Raw genomic sequence first — 23,564 nt, forward strand, 5'->3', positions numbered from 1 at the left:
GGATTGTCTTGTTGTAAAACAGAGGCGGAGTCTGCCAAAAACTCACTATGAAACCTTGGCTATGTCACTGATGGCCTGTTTTAATAGGTACTGACTGACCAAACCTATTGTAATCAATAAAAGCTGCAGATGCTCAGGAACTTTGAAAATTGAGCCATTCATTTCTCCCTGTCTCAGTTTCCACATCTCTGAAATGGGGCTAATAACATGTACCTCAAAGTGGTGTATGAGATACAGGTCATTAACTTTTGCTGAGTGCATAGAGATCCGCTGATGGAAGGGCCTAGAAAAAAAGTGAAGTATGACATTAACAATATTGAATACTAAACAAAATCATTAATGGATAAATCTTCACTTTGCACAATTCAGACTCCTGTTGACTTCAGTAGGCTTAGTTTAGATTAATCCCATGGACTTTAAAAGTTATATAGGAAAGGTAATTCAGGCTACTGTTTTCAGGATAGAAACTTAAAGACCTTGGACACTTAGGATCCTAAATATTTTTGAGGATCTGGCTCTAATTCCCATTAAAATCAATGGGAGTTATGCTCCTAAATACCTTTGAGGATCTGGACCTTAATGCCTGATTTCAAACGAAGTATGGGAATTAAAGGCTGTTCCCAGACTTCAGGATATGAATCAGAGGACATAGTTAAGTAGTCTCTGTCCATATTGTTCTTCCTAATTTAGGAACCATGTGATTTGTCGGATGCAGAGTGCAGATTTGGCATGTATGCAAAAATGGGTACTTGTACTGTATATTGCTGAATGAAGACTGCTGAGGACAAAAGCCTTCTCATGAACAGAGTTTTTTGTTTAAAAGTGCTGCATTACTAAGACGATTAGGATTTGTGGAATATGAATGAATTTCTCCTAAAAATGGGTCAGAGTGTTCTGAAATTTTTAGGGCACTGTCATTTAAAAGGAACAAGGTTAAGTAATGTCCTATAATGTATTAGGAAAATTATCGCATCAGCATTTTTAGTTATTTCATTCATTTTTGTCCTCTTTCCACCCATGATAAATTTAATAATTTCAGTGGAAAAGAGCTCCTTAATAAGGGATGAATAAAATACACTCTTGGCTAGATCTATTGGACAAAGCCAATTACTACATAAGTAAGTTTATGCCTGCATTCTGTAGAGATAGTCAGACTGGTAAGAGCAGTTTTCCTCCCATCCCCCTTTTCACCTATTATGAAGGACAGGGCATGTTAGCAGGGTAGAGGAGGTGGAAGGGAGCTTTCGGTGTTGCTATTCATACTGTACCTGTTCAGTAATAGAAGACTCCTTCAGGTCTGTCAATCTGGTGTCTTTCCCAAACATTTGAATTCTCTCTCTTTTTCACACACACACACACACACACACACACACACACACACAAAGGGTGACATGTTCTTAGAGATCTGTTGTTCCTCATACTGCCAGCAAGTTCTTGTACTCTCTCATATACTAACATGCTAAACAGTATGCCAATAGCCCAACAATAATTCACTTCAGTTGGGGAAAAGGGAAAGGCCTTCTGTCATTGATATTCAATTATTGTGGTTACATTTGAGGTTTTGTTGTTCCTAGGAAAGAGGCAGAGGCTGCTCATTATCACTTCCTGTGAGGCCTTCTTCACTCACCTATCGAGCCATATCCCCTTCTTCACCTCTGATGTCCCAACCTGGCCCTGGTTACTTCAGCAAACCAGCAGCAGCAGCCAACAAGCCTGGCAAGAGATTGACTCCCTGGGAAGCAGCAGCCAAGTCCCCTCTTGGCCTAGTGGATGATGCTTTTGGCCCCCAAAACATTCAAGAATCCATTGTTGCTAATGTAGTATCAGCTGCTCGCAGAAAAACACTCCCTGAGCCACCGGATGATTGGAAACAAAGGGTTTCCTGTGTGCCTCCATCGCCAGGTGTTCATGCTAGCCTTGCATCATTTGGAAGGAGGCAGTCTGGTATCACATCCCCACCAAAGAGCAGTATGTCAGCCCCCAGCTCCACTTTTCAGTGTGGCTCTCGGCTTCAATATGCATATTATGGTCAGCGATCCCGAACAGATCCTGACATGATGTCCATGGATTCCAGATCCGACTACTGCCTGTCAATGGCCAACTCAAACTACAACCCACATCCAAGGGGATGGAGGCGTCAAACATGAAAGTCAGAAGAACCTGGCATATTTCCCTCCTGCCAGCTTCACCAGCCTTAGATCCCAGTTGGAGGAGTAAAGTGACCAGTCTGAATAGCTTCTTGGTGGCTGACAGTTTCTGAACTGAAAGAATGAGGAAGTTTTGTAGAATGGTGCATTTTTCGTGATATTCCAGGGCTTTCAGTTCTAGACTAAATTCAATTTTATTCCCAGGCTACAGTTTTGTTTTGTTTTTTAAAAAGGTCAAATTTGTATAGGTGGGATAATCAATATGCTTATTACAAAGCACATGTAGAAAAAGCTTTAATTGGACAGAGTACAAAGACATTTACAGATGAGTTAATGAAATATACAAAGAATGAAATAAAGCTTTTTAAAATGAAATTTTCTGGTGGGATCTGTAGGATTTCTGGGTATATTTGATATCTGATTTTTAGGACACGGACATAGCCAGACTTCAACGAGGGTTATTTTTCCAATGGAATTCCAAAAACTTTGGAAAGGTTTACTCAGCATATTGATCATATAATTTCTCTGTAGCATTTTTTTTTTAAGAAGGGATTCTAGCAAAGTAAATCTTATAGTTTTACTATGATAAACATACAATACTTCTATAGTCATTTTACCTGAAGCTCTGGTACACATTAACATATGTTAATATCATGTAATCATGCAGTTCAGAGGGATTTCAAGGAAGTTTGGGGTGTAACTCTCCATTGTAAGTTTTGGCTGTTGTAATTACCCACCCTAGTTTGAAAACAGCAGGAAAGAAAGTGACGTTATGATGAACTACTGATATGATACTTGGATAACAAAATGAATCAGAGAACTATTTAATATAGTTAGGTTATATTTAAATTGGGTTGCAAGTGACTGTTGTAATAAACAATCAAACAAATACATGTCAGTCTTGTAGGGGTGTTGGATGACAACTACATTTATTTCTTTGTGAAATGTTTAACTTGCTGAACATTTAGTGCAGCAGATTCTGCTACTAGTAGTTGAATACTTGAAAGGCTTTTGATTTGTAGTCTCATTTTGGAAGGCCAAAATAGGTTATAACACAAGGACAATTCATGTTACGGGCAGGAGGTATGTGGAATATGGTTTATGATAAGTGTTATATGGTCTGAGTCTAGTTAAGGCAACACTAAGGAGAACTAAGGAGAGTTCTTAGAGTGTTAAATATGTCTTGATGGAGTTAGAGAGATGGTAAATAATTTTGTTACTGCTGGTAGATATCTTACATTTACAGTTCATTTAGTTAATAGCAACATATGTGGCTAAGCCATATACTACAAGCTCACTGGGTAGTTTAGATAGTGTTAGGTGTTCAATGAATACCCAGTTTTACAGAATGCACTGCACCATCCTTAGTTGTTGGATATTCTTCAAATATCGATCAAGCACGGCCACTTGAAAAATATTGCTGAAATATAGTTGAATATCTGTGCTTAAACCATATTATAAATGTAAGCAGAGCAATTTGAAAAGAAAATTAAAATTCACATGCATAATAAGAAAGTGTACACAGAAACCAGGTTATAAACCAATGTAATTTTTTCCCACAAGAGGCTGGTTTCTGTTTTGAGTTGTATCCTTTATGTTGTTATACTGGGAACAGAATTAAGCAATGTTCAGAAAAATAATAATTTGGCCAAATGCAACTTTAGGGAAAAAAAGCATTTCACTTCTCAGAATCTGGAAAATAGCTTTGTATTTCCTTTGAAAATAATATCATGCATCCTAATGAAATGTAGAAATATGTAGTTAGAAATAAAACACCCACACCTAAAAAAGATTTCCAAAAATGCCCATATTTTAAAATGTTACAAATATAGTGTTATGAAACAAAAGTATACTAAATGAGGGTCCAGTGCTGCAAACATTTACTGTAAACTCACTTGCTGTAAACTTACTCATGTGCCTAAGTGTTTGCAGGATCGAACTCTAAAAATGTAACAATCTCTCTATATAAGGCCCAGAATACTTCCAGATGGATGTTATTAGGTAGGTTAGAAGAATACCTACAATCTTTATACACGTTAACTTTTCATCACTATCCTATTCAGGGCTGGGCTTTTACACTTAAACTGATTCATCTCCCACTAAAGTCAGTAGAAAGACTCCCATTGACTCAAGCAGGAGCTGGATCAGGTATTTAGTAGCACCAATTCTGTGGCCATAACTCAGGAAAATGTCCATGGAATCAATGTCAAATGTAATGAGCCTGAGTAAAGGCTGCAGGATGAGCTGCAGTACTGCTCTCCACACATTACCCTGTATAGGCAGGTAGCTGTGTGTTACCGTAGCTGTTTCTTTGGCTGCTTTAAACTAGGGTAAGTCAACTCTACCTAAATGAAACCTAGAGGGTAGCCATAAGCATTAGGATTTTGAAGGGGGGGAAGAGACCAGTTTGTAAATACACCAACCCTAAAGAGAACGTAGATCACTTTTCTTATACAGACAAATAGGAAAGCTCTTTTCCAGAGGATAACTGAGGTTCACACACTGCTCTTATTCATTTCAATGGAGTTTTTGTCATTAACTTCAATAGGCGCAGTATCAGGCCTCAGATACTAATATTACAATGCATACAGAGTTTTCTGAAGCATCACTCTGCACCTTTCATTCTTCTTTCTCGCCCTCATCCCATCTCTGGCAAAAATATTTTTCAGTCAAAATCATGTGATTGTGTTGTGTGTCAGCTCTGAATATTCATTTAAAGTGTTTCTTACATTTTATTGTTTGTGAATGCACAGATCTACTCAGTTAGCGTGAGGAAAATAGCCCTCTCCTGCCCCCCCCCCCCATATATTAGATGCCTATTATTTACATTAGAACTCACTTCTAAACTTCAGTGTTGTCTTTGTTAATATGCAAAGAATTTGAATATGCAAATGTAACCAAGAGTTTAGTTTCTGTAGTTATACTAGAATATAGATGTTCACATTTTCTTGTTCATAATTAGTTTTCATTTTAGTTAGCTGTATCGCAATTAAATATCTATTCACATAACATTTTTGCATTATAGGAAAGTCTATGCTATCCTTATAAATGGATTTTCACTTCTACATACTGTTTGTTCACTGCAAAGGACACTTTATTTGAAGAGAGCATGCCAGAGATGTAAATTGTATCATTTAATAAAGTGATTTCACCAATCAGATGAAAGGCAATGTTGCTTTCTCCCTATTCATGTTAGTTTTGAAATAATCTGAATCCAAACAAAGTTTAATCGCTCATTCCGCACCATTTTTAGAATAATTGAATTTACCAGTCCGTAACCCCACAGCTGTGTGAGCTTCTAGAAGCTTAAGTCATTATCAGATCAATGGCAACATGTCAAAATCAGTAGAATTTCATCTTCACACTGAGTAAGTGGAGGAAATAAACACATGTAAAATGATGCTCAGGGCAGTTTGCAACATTTTAATTCTTTCCCTCTCAGCATGGTTCCCCTTTGAAGCTTGACACTGACATCTGCCTCCCTCCAGAATTATTGGTCTATCACCATTGCATGTAAACATCTGTTAGTTACTATGCAGTTCTTCAGAAGAGCTGGATTACTGGGGTTTTATTTTTTTAAAGGGAAAGTTGCTGTTTTCACAATCTGTCCCTCTGAAAAAGCTATTTCTTTTGAACTCACTGCTAACCGTCACACATCTCAAGGTCAGTAACTGCTCACGAATGTGAAGGAAGTGTTTACAGTCTGGCCCATAAAAAGCTAAGTCCTGCTTCCTCCATTTATGTGACTAGTCCCAATGAAGTCAATAGCACCTTTTACATTATGGAGGCAGGCAGGATTTGTCTGAAATATAAAGATGAGAAAAGTGAGCATGTAGCTAAAATTTGGAAACCTGTAAAACTTGACAATGGCACTTTGTAAGTCTTTGGTATAATTAAGCATTTAAATACAAAGGGGAAGCTGTATTTATGCTATTCAGATATATTTTAATTCTAGAGTGCTTAAATATGTTATAAATAAAGAAACTAGTTGAGTGAAATGAATGTTTAGTGTAATGAACAATACTTGGAGTAAAGAGAAAAGTTGCATGAGTTTAGCTATTATCAAAGCTGTTATTTTGCTCAAGATGAAAGTTATCAGCTGTTTGTTATTTCATGATAAACTCATTTAGAACACCTTAACCCCATGTAGAGATGCATTTAAACTGCAAAGTCCAGATCTAGATTTGGTCTCAAACTCACCTAAATTCCACCCCTGCTCAGACAAAGTTCCTCCTGGCCTCCCTAACAGGGGAGGGGGAGGAGAGCCTCTTAGTCTCTGGTAGCTCCTCTGGGTGTAGTGGCGGCATGCTAGACACCCAGCTCAGTCTTTCCCCTCTGGCGGGGTCTCTTCCCCCAAACCTCTGGGGCCCAGAAGGTCTCTCTCCTGGTGTTTGTCAGTAACTGCACCGTCTGGCTCACCAGTAGTACACTTGCTCCCCGCAGCTCCATTGCGCATGCCTATCTTACTGGAGGGGAGGCTTTTAACGGTTCTGGCAGGCCCTTGATTGGCCCAGGTGTCCTAATTAACCTGGAGTAACCCCTGTTCAATTACCAGGGGGAAAGGGACATGCTTATCCTGGGGCTGTAACTATCATTAAAGAATCTACTTAAAAAAAAAAAAACAAAAACAAAAAACAAAAAACTCTCCTAAACCTCCAGCGTTCAGCTGGCCCCATTCTCGGACCACCATTTGGTGGCCACGATGGCCCCTCTTACTACAGAGAGGCTGGGACCAGCCTACTAGCATTTTAACAATAGCCTGCTGGAGGATGTGGGCTTCGTGGTGTCCTTCTGGGAGTTTTGGCTGGCTTGGCGAGGGCAAAGGTGTGCTTTTCCCTCAGTGCAGTAGTGGTGGGACCCAGGGAAAGTTCGTGCCTGGCTCTTCTGCCGTAGCTACACCCAGGGGGGAGGGGGGTCAGCCAGCGGAGGGATGTTGTGATAAAGCAGTTGGAGTGGTAGGTCTTAGAGTTGGAGAGGCGTCTGGCTGCCAGCCCTGGGGATCCATCTCTCTGCGGAGTGTGCCAGGAGAAGCAGAAGGAGCTCTGGACCCTTGATGACCTTTGGGCCCAGGGTGCCTTTGTTTGATCCCGCATCCATCTCCTGCGGGAGATGGATCATGGCTCCCGCTTTTTCTATGCCCTGGAGAAAAGAAGGGGGGGGATCTAAAAAGCACATCACCTGCCTTTTGGCAGAGGATGGTGCCCTCCTCATGGATCCAGTGGAGATGCATGAGAGGGCCAGGACCTTCTACACTGGCCTTTTCTCCCCGGATCTGACGAACACTGCTGCCTGCAGAGTAGTTGGGACAAACTCCCGATGGTCAGCATGGGCAACCGGGACCGGCTAGAGCTGCCTCTCACTGGCTGAGTTCTCAGAAGCCTTCTGTCTCATGCCTACCAATAAATCCCTGGGCCTGGACGGGTTAACCGTGGAGTTCTACTGAGTATTCTGTAATGCCCTTGGCCCAGACCTTGTTACCATCTGGGCCAAGTCCTTGGGGAGCAGGGTCCTCCCTCTGTCATGCAGGTGAGCGGTGCTCGCCTTGCTACCCAAGAAGGAGGATCTCTGCAATCTTCAGAAATGGCGTCCCATAGTCCATGCTGAGAAGTGAGATAAGGTCGTGGCAAAGGCCATCTCGCTACGGCTGGGGTCCGTGCTGGCAGACGTGATCCATCCAGATCAGACCTACACTGTCCCAGGCTATACCATCTTCGATAACCTTTACTAGGTCCAGGATCTCCTTGAGCTGGGGTGTAGGGATGGTCTGTCATTCGCCCTCCCATCTCCAGATCAGGAGAAGGCGTTCAACCGGATGGACCACGCATATCTCCTGGGCACTCTGCAGGCATTCAGCTTCAGACCCAGTTTGTGGGTTTTCTCCAGGTGCTGTACGCCTCTGCCGAGTGTCTGGTCAGGCTCAACTGGACCCTGACTGAACTGGTCAGCTTCAGGCATGGGGTGCATCAGGGGTGTCCACTGTCAGGCCAGCTGTATACTCTGGCTATTGAGCCCTTCCTCTGTCTCCTCTGTAGGAGATTGACAGGGATGGTGTTCCATGAGCCAGAGATGCAGCTGGTTCTGTCGGTGTACGCCAATGACGTGCTCCTCATGGTCCAGTATCTGGGTGACCTGGTCCAGGTGGAGGCCTGTCAAGCCTACTCAGTGGTCTCCTCCACCCGGATCAACTGGGTCAAGAGCTCTGGCCTGATGGTCGGGGATGGCGGGGGTGAGCAAGCTCCCTCCCACCCGCACTTCAGGCCATCCAGTGGAGCGCAGGTCCACTGCTCTATCTTGGCATTTAGTTCTCAGCCATGCATCCGTCTCTGCCAGAGAACTAGCAAGGTTTAGAGGGCAGGGTGGCTGAGTGGCCACAGAGGTGGTCAGGACTGCTCATGTGCCTCTCCCTAATGGGGAGGGCATTGGTGCTTAACCAACTGGTCCTGTCCATGCTCTAGCACCGACTCAACACCCTGTGCCTGGCCCCACATTCCTGGCCTCATCTCCAGAAGCTGGTCCTGGAGTTTTTTTGACAAGGACTGCACTGGGTCTCTCTGGAGGCTCTACATCTCCCCCTGGAGGAGTGGAGACAGGGCCTGTAGTGCTTGCGCACTCGGGTCCATGTCTTCTGCCTCCAAGCCCTGTAGAGACTCCTTTATAGTGCAGGTAGCTCAGCGTGGAGCACGCTGGCGCATGCCATCCTCCACCACCTCCGATGTGACCAGCAACTATTATATCTCCATCCAAGAGATCTTCTGCGAGACCTCTCTGAGCTGCTAGTCTTCTACCAGGACTTCTTCTGGACCTGGGGGCTGGTTTCAGTGACTAGGTCCATGGTGGTCATTGAGGGGGTAGATCTTTTAGTAGAGCCCCTGCTGCACAGTCTTCAGTTTCATATGTAGGTGGCGGAGTCCCCCTTGATGCCAGAGGCTGGTCCTGGCAGAATCCACCAGGATTGGAGACCTCCTGGACTACGACTGAGGGGACTGGGTAGATCCCCTGGCGCTAGGTTGGCACATGGGGCTCTCCACCCTTCGGATCCCCCGGTGCGTACTTCAGGAGGTAGAGGCCGCCTTACTGCCCACTTCTTGGGTCTACCTCAAGTGGGTCCTGCGAGAGGGCGCTCCCCACCCACCCCCACCCCAGGCCCTCCAGACCTTGTCATAGGGCTCCTACCCCGCGAGCCCTCCCAACCCCTTTCTCCTCGTACCTAAGCAGGCTCCATGCTCTGCCGCCAGTTCATTTCGGAACCAAACTGAGAGAACAACAGTACATGCTTGTGCTTCACATGCTTCATTTCCCCACCCTCGCGTCCCACCCGGACACCAAGTGGCAGGACCTATTACCAGCTGTGGAGGGTGGGGAACCCTGGTGGGCCAGCTTGTATCCTACCCAGTTCCACGGCATGCCAGGGATATTAGCTCATCCCTATCCCCAAAGCCTGCCCTTTGTATGGTGTGAGGGAGACCCTGGCGCACGTGTATTTTCAGTGCATTGCAGCCCCTCTTCCGGCTCCTCCAGAACCTCTTATTGAGGTTCTAGCTGCACTTTTCCCCCGCACCTGTTTATTTATGCGTACCCTATTCGTGGCCTCATGAAGTCGAGGGACCTCCTCATCAACCTCCTCCTAGCTATGGCCAAGGTGGCCATTTATAACACCAGGGAGAGGAGGTTGGCTGAGGGAGGGGCTCTGCGACTGTGGGGCCTGTTTTTGTTCTTTTATCCGTTCATGTCTCCGGGCAGAGTTTCTCTGGGCCGCGTCCGCTGGCTCCTTGGATACCTTTGAGGAGCAGTGGGTGCTGTCCGGGGTTCTCTGCTCAGTGTCCCTTCATGCTCCCCAGTTTTGGCTCTTTGACCCTCATGCCTGTTCCTGTTTTTTTCCTTTGTTGTCCCCCGAATTTAGTTGAGTTCTGGGCTCAGTAGTTCCTCCCCAGGCTTGGGGAGGGACTTTTAGCTGTGGGCAGGCTTATGCCCACCCACTTTCCAGCACCCAATAGGATCACTCTCCTATAGCTATCTGGCCTGACCCCATCACAGTAGGTAGATTATAAGAAAGCATGCATTGTAAAGCAGTGGAGGTGAACTTGTGTATAAGGACATTGGACCATAAGCATAAGTGAGCTGGTCAGAAAAATTCCAATAAAATTTGTGTCTGAATTTGCCAGTTTATTGAGTTTGAAACATTTTGCAGAGACAGTTTGATTTCAGTGATGTTCTGACAGTCTATGTCAGTATGAAAATAAATTACAAAGTCTTGAAATTGTCTGTGAAATGGAATGATCATTCCTGCCTAGTTCAGACTGTAAGTGTCCATTCCCATGACTTGGTAAGGGTTAGAGGGACTGGCTGGTCAGTTGATCCCCACTGTGCAAGGCACTTTACACACACACAAAAATATCCCTGACCCAAGGAGCTTAGGTGGACACAGACAGATACAGAACACAAGGAAACAGATACTAGTCAGCATGATGGGCAGTAACCTCAGCATGCCAGCTGCCTAACTTAGAATCAGACTCATAGACTTTAAGGTCAGAAGGGACCATTGTGATCATCTAGTCTGACCTCTTGCGCATTGCTGGCCACAGAACCTCACCCACTACTGACCTCTGGCTGAGTTACGGAAGTCCTCAAATCATGGTTTAAAGACCTCAAGTTACAGAGAATCCACCATTTACACAAGTTTAAACCTGAAACTGCCTCATGCTGCAGAGGAAGGCAAAAAACTCCCAGGGTCTCTGCCAATCTGACTTTGGGTCAGGAAGGAATTTCCCCCCAGATTTGGTGATCAGTTACACTCAGAGCATGCAGGCAATTCTCTGTAGTAACTCAGAGCCCTCCTCATCTAGTGTCCCATATCCAGCAGTTGGGGATTTTTGCTACTGGCATTGCCAATAGGCCACATGCCACTGTAGGCATCATACATCCCCTCCATAAATTTATCAAGCTCAGTCTTGAAGCCAGTTAGATTTTTTGCCCCCACCGCTCCCTTGGAAGGCTGGATTTGTGACATCCTCTCCCTTTAAATGTTTGAGAACTCTAGAGCAAAGCCTCACTTTTGTGTTAGTTTTGCTGCAAGAACAATAAAGGGTACCACAGCAGACAAGTTTTTCTATCAGCTGCCTGTGTCCATCTCCTTTTCTGCTGGTTCCAAATGTAACATACCTCTTCCCTGACCTCTTGTAGGTCATTGGTCACTGGTGACTCTAACCCAATCAGAAAAATCAGAAAATAAAATCAGAGGAAAATAAGTTACTTTCTTCCCACATCTATGCAACATGCACAACTGTTAATTCAATAGAATAGCTTTTTCAGGGAACAGATTCATCTTCAATAAGAGCTTGATTCTGCAAGGAGTTGAGCACTTGAGGGGGGGGGGGGGATGTACAACACCAGAACTGTGCACATAATTTGCAAACAAAGAAACTAGTCAGTGAATTTAATCTCTCCTCAGATTCTCCATCAGCCTTTTGTCACTTTGCCATATGTATTCATTTTAAAAACTTATTTATAGAATTTTTGGGGATTATTCAAACTTTGAATTGTTGCTTAGCAGTAATTGGCCAGAGAAGTCACAGGGTGTTGTTTTTGTTCACTGATTGGATGAGTGCACAAATGCTTCTGGAACAGTTATTCAAGCTGGTGTATTTGCAATATTCAGTTTTCATGAACACACTCATGCCAACAAAATTCACACTACTCTAATATATGTGGAAAGAAAAGATGAAAAAGCATGAGCACAGACAAAGCAAATGTATTTTTTAAAAAAGTCAAATTAAAAAAAAAACAATTAAAAAAAAAAGTTTGCCCTATTCTTTGAAAGATCCAAATCACAAAACAGCAAGACAAACACAAATTCTTAAATCTAATTCTGTCCAGTAGAGGGTAGTGGTATGCAATGCACACAAGCCAATATGTTACAAGCCAATATGTTACATATTCTTCTCAGATAAAGCTAGAGAGCATATGGAGGTCATAGGAGTGCTACCCAGCAGCCAGATGCTAATCTGTAATGATCGATGTCTGCATACTTGTACAAACTGCACAATTGCCAGCTAAACCACATAGATGTTTCCAAAAAAATACAGCTTTACAGCTTGAGCTAAAGTAGAATAAATAGTAGGCATTTACATAGAGCTCTTTATATTTTCAAAAGCATTGTACAAACATTAGCTAATTATTCCTGACCTCAATTCTATGAAGTAGGTAGGTATCATTATCCCATTAAAATGATGTAGAAGCTATGACACAGAAAGATCAAATGACTTGCTCAAGGCCATACACAGTGAGTCAGTGACAGAGATGTGATTAGAACTCAGGCATTCCTGGCACACACACATCTATGCACAATCAATTAGCTGCTAGTAGCGGTAGAGTTTTACACAACAACCAGGGCATTACACTCCCACAGATCTAAGAAAACCACACTGGAGCCACAAGTCTTTGAAGTCGCAATCCAAACCATGAACCTGTACATGAAGCAAAATCCTTCTATCTCAGCTATGGAGAGCATAAGAGCTTAGACTAGGTTATGAGAATGGCCATATTTAAAAAAGGCTGAGAAGTGATTCAACTCAAAAGACAGTAAAATGCAATATTTATTTATTTATGTAAAATCTGCCCTTCTCCCATGGAAACATGCCCCATCCCATGTGGATTTTCACAATTACAATCCCACTATGCAAACTTCCATAGAATCTTTAATAAAGCAAAGAAATTCTACCCAAATAATCAAAGTCTAAGAGTTTCCTTCTTGAGTTCATGTACAAAATCAGAGGGGTAGCCGTGTTAGTCTGAATCTGTAAAAAGCAACAGAGGGTCCTGTGGCACCTGCAAGACAACTGAAGAAGTGAGGTTCTTACCCACGAAAGCTTATGCTCCCAATACTTCTGTTAGTCTTAAAGGTGCCACAGGACCCTCTGTTGCCATGTACAAAATGTTCACTAGCCAAATCTCCTCAGCCATACACAAATACCAGTCCTTGATGGTTTGGACCAACGTATCTTGACTGCACAGGAGCAGTCACTTCTTGCAAGGAAGGGCAACTGGAATCTGTATTTTTAAGTGTCTTAGTCATATTGTTGTTTCTTCCATTAACATGGAGGGGAATACGAGACCTAATATGCAGTTGCTATAGAAGGCGTAAGGATCTCTACCACAATTCCCTGAATACCGCTGTAATTAGAAGTTAGGGTTATTTTCAGCAATAACTTTCCACTTTATCAAAGGGGCTCGCTACCGCTGTTCCTAGATAGGTGGAATAATAAAGAAAGTCTATCTCCCAACAGAATATTTTTATAAACAAAAAATTTAAGGTAGATCAGTGCTGGCTTACTAGTGCTGCCAACTCCTATTAAATATAAATGCTCCTAGCAAGAAGAGGCAAAAGGAGTGGGAAGACACACAACACACCCATTAATCATGAGTATTTCTTAAAAGTAACACAGAATTCTACAGCCAGAGCTATAGTAAGTAAGTACATGCATACAGCTCCCATCATCTGCAGACACAAAAACAAACAGGTCAGCCACTTCCTCTACTGATATTAAGAACAAGTGAGAAAGAAAAGGTATGTCAGTGAAGGGGATAACGAAAAGGAAGTTGGCACAATTAAAAGGGGCTACATGGAGCACCATAAATCATGGCAAATTTAGATCTGCTATCATGCATATAGGTCAGCATCATTACCTTCCATATCCAGTTGTGATAATGATGATACTATCTACTTGTTTACATTTAACTTCCAATTTCAAGGTTTATATAAAGAAAAAAAATACCAAGACAAGGTATATATAGCCCTGAATACACATCACTAATGCATTATATTTTTCTTCTCCATTACCAAAGACCTCTATCTAAAATTAATCAAATATAAAGGTAGGTTTGTGTATGCATGTCAGTATCAAGCATCTGCATAGTCCTGGTTTGCTGATGGTATCTGCTCCACCTTGGAGAGTGTAGGTTCATTGTTTTTAGTGAGTGTGGGTATATTGCCTCCTCTCCTAAATTAAGCTGAGTGTGAATGGATGAATCTTGACTGCTCTGATGAACTTTGTGCTGGGTGCCAACAGCTGCTCACGCCTGCCTGGTAATCACAGTATTTTTGAGCTGATGCAGGAGAGGCAGTCCTTCACCTCATCAGGCTCTAGCCTACTGAGGCATGGAAGGACTAGGAGTCGGACCTTGAATTAGAACCAATACTTACTGGGAGCCAGTGTAATGAATGGCAGTGTAATATTCTCTTGTGTTGAAGATGGTTGCTGCATCCTGGACCAGCTGCAGTAACTGCGTGATACCCAGGTAAAAAGGATAACAAATGCTTGAATTGCTGTGCTCAGGCTTCCATGTTTCAGACTGGGCATGGATGTCTTATCAACAGAAAGTAGAACAAGAGACATTTCTCACTATTGCTACCAATTGGGCATCCAAGGGTAGCACAAAATTGAATACCATTCCCAGAGTACATCCCAGTGATGTATAGGTGCCCTAGACACAAGGAATGGGCATGGATTCTGAAAGATCTTGAGAATGTATACCCTTGCTAATTGGTGTTTGAGCCAAGCAGCATTTTGAAAGCAGTGTGACTAAAAGTCATTGGGTGATATTTCTTCTCCATTCCTCTCCCTAGTAAAAAAATTGCAGTTTGCTTTTATGAGTAAAAGCAACATTGAAGAAGGGTGCCTTGCCCTTGGACTGGGCAGTGGCAAGATATGAGGTGGTCATTAGGTTCTAAGTGAGTAAGCACAACAATCTTGGATGGCTCCAAAGAAATCCCCATCTCCTGCACACCGGAGGTTTACCCGTGCAGTGCACTGTCCCTGAGGACTGGAGCTGGTAGAGGCTGGTTGAAACACTGGAGTTTCAGGTGACAAGCTTTACTGCTTTTGTGCTTAATAGTTCCTTGTTTATTTAATTGAATTCACTATCCTAAGCAACAGGGGAATTCAGTAAAGTAAATAATCTGCAAGAGCTAGCAGTTTCTATTTGATTTTACTGATAAGCTTTATATGTATTAAGGTGTGTAACAGTGTCTGTAAAGTGAGTGTTATGGGCACTATGCCCGATTGAATAATTAGACTGGCCAGGTGATGTAGGAATACTAAGTCAAATACAGCTTTATATGCATGATTCCAGCATAATTCATGGGGTGTACGTTCCATATTTGTAGGAAGTCAGGGCTGAGAATGGAAAGTATCTTTGGTATGGTTGGATTGCTGTACAATGGAAAGTATTTGCTAGTAGGAGTTTTGTTTTCTGTTAATCATCCAGTGAGAAAATACCTATTAATAATTAAGCGTTTCTAAACTAAGAAGGTCTGTAAAGCTAAAAGAAACAAATGGAACGCAACAAAGTGAAAGGCACCCCCCTCCCAAAATAAAACCCCAACATGTTCCAAAAGCTATCATACCAAGAAAAATCAAAATAACGTGTTATGACATCAACCTTTCAAAACAAATGCGCAGAGTCAGGAAGGGGCAGGGAGTAAACTGTTCATTCCTTAAAGGGGAAAAAATATCCATTCAGAGTAAAGGAGTGGAGATGACATGACTACTCATTTCATAGGTTTTTTCCTTGCTCAAAAATAGAAGTGACAATAGTGACGATTTAATATTTGGATCTTTCATTCTTCATCCTTTAGAGTTATATACTCAGCATGTCAGACTTATTTAAGATACATTTTATTGAATGTAATGTTGGTGAAAGTAGAGCTGTAAACCAGGTATTCTGGCCAGAGAAATGCAAGTGTCACTGAAAGAACATTAACGCTCAACAAATAATACATAACACCACTATCCACCCTCAAAAAAAGAAATACTCTGAAATAGTAATTTACAATGATCTACACACCCCAGCAATCCCCAGCAAAACCCATCCAACAACAACTACAAAAATGGAAATCTAATCACGAGGATTATTCATAACACTTAGAAATTATCCAGAGGTACACTATCCAGTAACACTAAGAACAACTACTGTACAGTGTCTTTGCACTCCAAAGGGGTTAAATTGTATGACAGTACAACATCTTAATACCTTTCCAGGCAGCCATATTATGCTCTAGTGTCTAAGATGCCTTTAAACAAAACAAACAACCCAAAGTCTCTAAGTACTATGGTTGTGGGAGGAAAAAAACCCTTGAAAATGTGAACCAAATGGAATTTATGCAGTGACTCTGCCTGAGTCAGCCTGAAACTTCTCCATTCCTCTCAGTGAGGTGTTAATTCAGATGCCCAATGTTGATATGCTGAAATGTCAGATATTGCACTGCTCAAAATCTGGGAAGAATGAAGAGGGATGATCACATACTCAAGATCTGCCCAATCTACTAAGAGTGATGGCTCATGAATGGGTAGCACTTTGGAGTATACCACTATGTATTTTCCCCATATAGGAAGGAGTCAAACCCAAGGAGCCTAACAGAGCACAATGGGACATCTAAGTCCCACCAAGGGAGAGTCAAGCCCAGAAGTGCATATAATCACCACTGAAGGGAAGACAAGCTTTAGGAGCTCAGCAAAGCCCATGGATGTGTTTGAACCTCACTAAGGGGAAGCCAAGCCAGAAGACTCCATTGAAGCCCTGCAGGGCACCCCTGGTCATAGTTTGACTATACATACAGTCTACAGTAAGAGGCACTACTCATTTTAGTGTCTCAAATGGGCATACTTTTTTTCTTTTTTGCTTCCAAGTGGACTTCTGCTCCAAAGATATTATAGCTCTGATTCCCTGGATAAAATATTGCTTCATGTATTGATGATGGGTATTAAATAGCAGAGCCCTACCAGGTTAGTTGGGGATGATGTTAGCAGTGTTGAAAGAAAAGCTCCTGGCATGTCTTGATGCCACTGCAACCTATGAAATGGTACTTCTAATACATTCCTTTTGTGACACCATTACTAGGAAACGCCTGCCTGCCTATGTGCTAAATTCTAAATAGTAAGTAGTTCAGCTAATTTACAAACTAGTCAAATTAGAAGGGAATATCCAGACTTTGGTGCTAGCAGCAAAGCAGCAGCAACATCCATTCACCTACACCATTTTGGGAAGATTCATTGAAATCAATAGAGTTACTCAAGATTTACTCCAATGTATCAAAAAGGGAGAATTTAGCTCACTGAGGCTAAAGAGTAAAAATCTGAGAGTCTAGAAAGCTGTTCAAGAAATACCAATGACAGAATTGAAGCCATATTCAAGTCTGACCTAACTCAGGTTCAAAGGATAGAATCTCTCTCTTGTAAAGAGGACGTTGTGTGGAGAGATGAGACAAAGTCTCTTTTCTTAAGAAAATTTATTATGACCAACCTGAAGTTGGAGAACTTCTTCCTTAATGAAAAGTCCAAATGGAAAGCTAGTGCAACCAAAACCTTACTCAAACAATACACTCTATACATCATTTTTGAATATTTAGAATAAGATACTTGCTTCTGCTCTAGATGCTTCACCAGATGTAATTACCAAAAGAGCTAGGGATAGCTTTTCTAAAATATCATAGGTAGAACACTGTGGAGTAAGTGTGTGATTTTGATGATGTCACCACCTGCAATAGATGTCCTTTCTGTTACTGTGTTACAGAAATAATCTCTCTTGACAGCTTTTTAAATACATCCAGATATGCCTATTTCAGGAGTCTCAATGTTACTTGACACTTAATATCATCAACAATCTCACCAGGTATAAGAAGATTTTTAAATGGGATATCAAGCATTGTTGCTTTGGCCATGTGAGCATCAGCTGATGGTGACCAGAGTTTACTTAGATGATCTCTTAACTTCTGCCATGTCCACCAGGCAAGTCCCCCACTACAAACAGGAGAAGGCCAGCAGAGAGTTTTAATTTGCAACTGCGGTTTCCTTACTATCTGAATGAAGTGTATGTTCTGCACCACTTTCCCTATTACTTTGCAGAGTATGTATTTATTTTTAAGACATATAAAATGCCCCATATAAACTTAGAAATATACAAATCTACTTCTATTCAGAAGTAGAATAAAAGGCTTGTCTTCCCCAAACAACAGTCACCTTCCCTGTGCCCCTGAATGTATGTCTATCCTGCAACCATGAGCTGGGATGGCAGCTTACGTTAACAAACTCACACTAGCTTTAACTAGCTCAGGTACCAGAGCAATGAAGCTACAACAGTACAGGCTTCAGTGCGGACTAGCCACATGAGCTATTACCCATGGTTCCAGGCAGGTTTATGCAGCCTGTTCTGCCCTGGCTGTATAAACTTGCTCTGGTACCAAAGCTAGCCAGGTAAAAGCTAGCCCACGTAGACATACCTAAGGTAGTTCTCAATGGATGGGTCCCACCTCTGGAGTTCACATCCCCAGCCCAGCCAACATCTCCTGGGGAAAGCTGCACTATGCCCTGAAAGCTAACAAACAAGGGATCTGTTGGAAGGACTGGGGAAGTGAATTCCAGGGACCTACCTCCTGAGAACCACCAGTCTCTAGCCCTTTCATCCTTAAATCTAGAGGCTTTTATCTCAGTCTCTGTATCACAGAGCAAACTCACTGCCAAAGCACCCCCTCATGCCAGCACCAGGGGCAGCTCCAGGCACCAGTGCACCAATCGCATGCCTGGGGCGGCAAGCCACGGGGGTGACCTGCCGGTCGCTGTGGGGGTGGCAGTCAGGGAGCCTTCGGCGGCATGCCTGCGGGAGGTCCGCCGGTCCCGTGGATTCGGCGGCAAGTACGCCGAAGCCGTGGGATTGGCAGACTTCCCACAGGCATGCCACCGAATCCATGTTACCGGCGGACCTCCCGCAGGCACGCTGCCGAAAGCTGCCTGACTGCCGTGCTTGGGGCAGCAAAATACATAGAGCCACCCCTGGCCAGCACATGGCATTGCATGGGTTCTTCTGCTCTGTGTTGCCTGTCAGCTATGCTGTGGCAGTCTGCAGCTTACATGGCCTGCCCTCCAGTTAAGTCAGCTTTCAGTTCAGTCGCCTACTGGACTAACAGAAAAGTCCAAACAGAAAAAAAAAAAAAAAAAAAAAAAAAAAGTCTAATGGCTTTCATGCCAGGACTTTGGCCCCCATCTGGGACTCAGTCTTTGCCTCTGAGGCTTGTATTTCCCCTCTTACTGGGAGAGGGGAACCCAGGTCCACCCTCTCCTCTGGGTTCCAACTCAGGACCCCTGTGTTAGGCAGTCAAGTGCAACTCCTTACAATCCCTCACTGCTTGCCTGGGCTGCTCCTACCTTTTCCCTGTTTGTCAACATCTTGCACAGGGCCATGGAGTCCACTCCTCCTGCCTTGGAATTCTGTCTCCTCATATGGCTTCTTTCCAGTCAGCTACTGTGGTGGTTCCTCAAGGGTACTCTCTGCAGCATTCTATGACAGCTGTTGCTAATTGGCTCCTTAGTCACAGCTGGAGGGGTACTGGGTCCATCTATTAACCCTTTCCTGGATATCCCAGTGGGGAGTCAATGCACCCTATCACATTCCCCAAGTGGTCTCACTTGCTGTGGTGTATCACAGGGAGACAGGCAGTCACTCAGACAATTCAGGCCTAACCTTGTGGTTTCATAATCAGAAACTGCTGCTCCAAAAGTCCATTTGCCCAGCATCAAATTATAAAGTACAAGAGACACATTGCCCCAAATTTTCAAACTTGGGTGCCTAGAGTTAGGTAACTAAATCCATATTTAGGCATCTAAATAAAAATGACCTACTTTTCAGAAGTGCTGAATCCCTGAAATTAAAAGATACTGCGGGTGCATTTCTTAAAATCAGGCCACTTCTATTTAGGTGCCTACAAATGACATTAGATGCCTAATGGTAAAACTTGCAAGTTTGGAAATGTTGGCCCCAGTGTTTTCCAAAAAATACCAAAATAAAACAAATGGCACTAGTAACAAGCACAGGGATCGAGTCTCTTTGCCAGTCATATCCTTGCCTGCTAGAAACCACTACTTATCCAGTCAAACTTTTTTTCAGAAGTAAAAATAAAAGGATAAGCCTGCAGGACTTCACATTACCTTTTCTCAGTTGTGGATCTGGTCTCCCTTGAGTGTATACATGCAGTTCCCATTGACATTAAGGGGAGTTGAGCACATGTGTCAAAGGGAGAGTGGATCACCTAAAATGTTCTTTGGCAGTTGACACTACCACACAGCACTGCAAGCCCGTGAGTGCAGAGATACATCATGACTTCATTCTTCTGCAGCAGCACAGCCCCCATTCCCATTTGCTGACTGTTCTCTCCCTGAACCAATCATAGTATTTATTTGTTTTCTTTAAAATGTTTTCACACCTGGGAAGGGCTGCATAGGGCAAGCTAATTACATAGAAAATGGGGAGCAGCTATTATGATTAATGGGAACGTAATTTAGAAAAACATAACAATTCTAAAAGGAGAAAGAAATGTGCTGCATGCTGGTATGAAGTGTGTTTAATAGAACATCCTGTATGTTTCTGAAAGTGGACCTGATCTCACTCCCATTGAAGTGAACAGGAGCTCTGCCAATAAGTTTAAAGGGAGCAGAACTCTGCTGTATAGATGCTTCCAATGACAGATCTATCTCCATTTTTGTTACAATGTACTTCAGAATATATATATGTTCCAATTTACGGTAAATTGGGTCTATCAATATATCCCCAGGAAAAACAATTAAAAGACCACACAGGACCACATTTAACGTGACGTAATGTCCAGAGCAGTAGAAGAACTCCCTACTACAACCCTCACCATATAGGGAATAGCGCATGCAGCATGCTGTACCTAGGCTTAAAACCAGACTGAAAGGGATCAAGGAAATCTAAGGACCTTTGAGCCTCCCCAGAGCTGCCTTGCCCAAACCTTCTCAGTAACCTTGCTCTGGAAAGGTTAGGTGAAGAGCAATTATTGCTGAGATTGCTTGCATCAAAAGATGGTGTTCTGACTATGGGCCTAATAATCACTTTGTGCACATTTACAACCTGTGTTACATGCCCTTGCATGGATCAGGGTATGTCTGCAATGCAATCTGAAGTGTGATTGCAGCGCATGTAGATATACCCATATTATCGCTAATCTACTTAGCATGGCTATAGATAGCAGTATAGATGTACAAGCCTGCCTGGGACTCTGTAAGTACTTGTGTTGTTAGCCCGTGCTGCCACGTCTTCATTGCTATTTTTAGCTGTAATAGCTAGATTAAAGCTAGCATGGCTACACCTACCTGTGCTGCAATCACACCTTCTATTACAATGTAGACCTACCCTTACTACCCTGCTACATGGCTACTTATATTGGAGGTTGTAACTAGGAGGGACAGCAGTCTCTACTGGACTGCTACTTCCTCTCCTGTGCTGAGTGAGTGAGTGAGTGAGTGGTCAGGAAGTAGGTGAAACAATGACTCCACACCCCCAGTGCATATGAGCTGGCCAGTGCAGATGAACTGGTGCAGAGGGGAAGGTAATCTGTGCCAGCTATATCCAGTAGCAGGTTACTTCCCTACTAGAACAAGGGGGGCGAGGGGAGGACAGAGATTTGATCTCTTCCTGGAGTAGCGCAACTACACTCTGCCCCTTACTCAGGGCTTTTGGAAAAATGATAAACTCATCCTGATTTAGGAGATGCTGGCACTTTGCTCTCCTGGAGAGATGTATTGAAAAGCTCCATCAATATATCACCAATAGATCAGTTACCCAGGCAGAATTTCACCAACCAAGGAAAAGTGGGTCCAAGCTGTAAGTCACAGACTGAAGTAGCTCTAGAAACTCTTAATAAATTTTCCTTAAGTTATATACTCTCATCAAAACAAAGATAAGCGTATAGTGATTAGAGATGGAAGAGATCTTTTAGATCACTGAGTATAACCACCAGAAGAGGCAGGATATGATCTCCTGACAGTAGATGTAACTGATGTTAAACTGATATTACATTGATCCTAAATTTGAAAAAACACTAAAGAATGTATGAAATATAAAATTGATACAGTACTTCAATTGATCATTTGGTCCTACTACAGCTGATCATAGCCTAACAGTGAAAAATAACCAAAATTTGATGAAAAAATAGCTAAACATATGAATAATTTTAAATTAGTTGCTACATAAAATATTTTATGTCCTCCTGAAAAAAACTTCACAACATAAGTCACACTGGGGACATGATTATATTTAAACAAATTATTAGCGATGTGGGGTATCTCGGGCCATGAAGTTGGGAGACTGTACTCTTTGTTCATGTCTCAGTATTCCTACCATTGGAAGGAACTCTGTTGGAGGTTCATCATAAAGCAGAGAAAAGAGATGTTTTTCTTTGTTGCAGAAAAGAACTTGTTACTTCCCTTAAGGAAAACCAGCCAAATGTCTTTCAGTTAATGGTAATAATGAAGTGGGTGTTGGCACATTGTGGGATGCTGTAAAAGTAGTAATTAGAAGTCATGTTAGATCGTATTCCTCATACAGATAAAGGAATCCATCTAGAAAATGAAAAAACTAGAAAAGGAAAATTCTAGATAGAAACTGGATCTCTGGGGAAAAGATCATAATTACAAAATCAGAATTAAATGTTCTGCTTCCATGAAGGATTGAACTGATCCTTAAAATTCTATGAGAAAATGAGATACATCCAATAAGATTACCAGTTAGGGGAAAGAATCAAAGGGCAAATGCTAACTGAAATTGAGATCCTAGTGGTAAGTTTACTATAAAAAACAAACAAACTGGAATTAAGATGATTTACGAATTATACTGAGGTCCCAGTCAAGATCAGGGCCTTATTAGACTAGGCACTGAACAAGTACAAAGGGAAGATACTGTAACAAGGCCCAACACATTTGGTTGCTGTAAAACAGTAAATAATAATTAATAAAGGAGTGTAGGATTAAAGACATTTGGCAACTGCTCTCTGCTATTAATTCAATTCAGTTCAAATAATAAAATAATATTTGAGCTTCTTTCAGCAGTAGATTGGATGAGATGGTTTTAGAATATTGCTTGCTTTTGTTTGTGTCATTTTGTAGGAAATGAAAAAGTTATTGCTTTACATGTTAGTTAGAGGAAAAAGTGGTTGGAATCACTGATTCAGATCATCACTACAACAGTTACTGTGTTAACTTTCTGTACTGTGTTTCTTGCCTGTTTGACTGTGGTCACCATAAAATATTAGTATCAACAAAAAAGAAATGTTTTCACAGCAGGACTGCCTCTGGCTGCCAGCCAGGCTGCCTATTTTTTGAAGCAAGTGAAAATACTGATGACTGTTTTCTTTCTTAAGGAAAGAAAAGTAAGCAAAGAAAAGTAAGCTGGTCAGTTTATTTGTACAGAACTCTTACATAAGGCTATTTTCCTTCCAAACATTTTATTTAGGAAAACAGATAACCACCTGATTCCTGCCTATTTCTAACCACCCTAATCCTTGTAAGCATATGACCTGACACTTCCCAGTCACCCAGCATTCCAATTTAATTTCTATGCATGCTGAATTCAGGT

At 42.4% G+C, this 23,564-nt stretch overlaps 1 protein-coding gene across 2 annotated transcripts in view; it reads left to right on the plus strand.

Annotated features, from left to right (window-relative positions):
- The window catches only part of SYNPO2 (synaptopodin 2), a 118,136-nt gene extending 111,987 nt beyond the window's left edge, over nucleotides 1-6,149 (plus strand). For both annotated transcript variants that reach the window (XM_054029083.1, XM_054029084.1), the window contains one exon: nucleotides 1,575-6,149. In XM_054029083.1, coding sequence (XP_053885058.1) covers nucleotides 1,575-2,147 — 573 coding nt within the window. In that variant the 3' untranslated portion in view covers nucleotides 2,148-6,149. The remainder of the gene's footprint in view (nucleotides 1-1,574) is intronic.
- Nucleotides 6,150-23,564: the final 17,415 nt, after the last annotated feature.

This window comes from Malaclemys terrapin, chromosome 5, assembly GCF_027887155.1.
Source record: "Malaclemys terrapin pileata isolate rMalTer1 chromosome 5, rMalTer1.hap1, whole genome shotgun sequence".
Classification (NCBI taxonomy): Eukaryota; Metazoa; Chordata; order Testudines; family Emydidae; genus Malaclemys; species Malaclemys terrapin.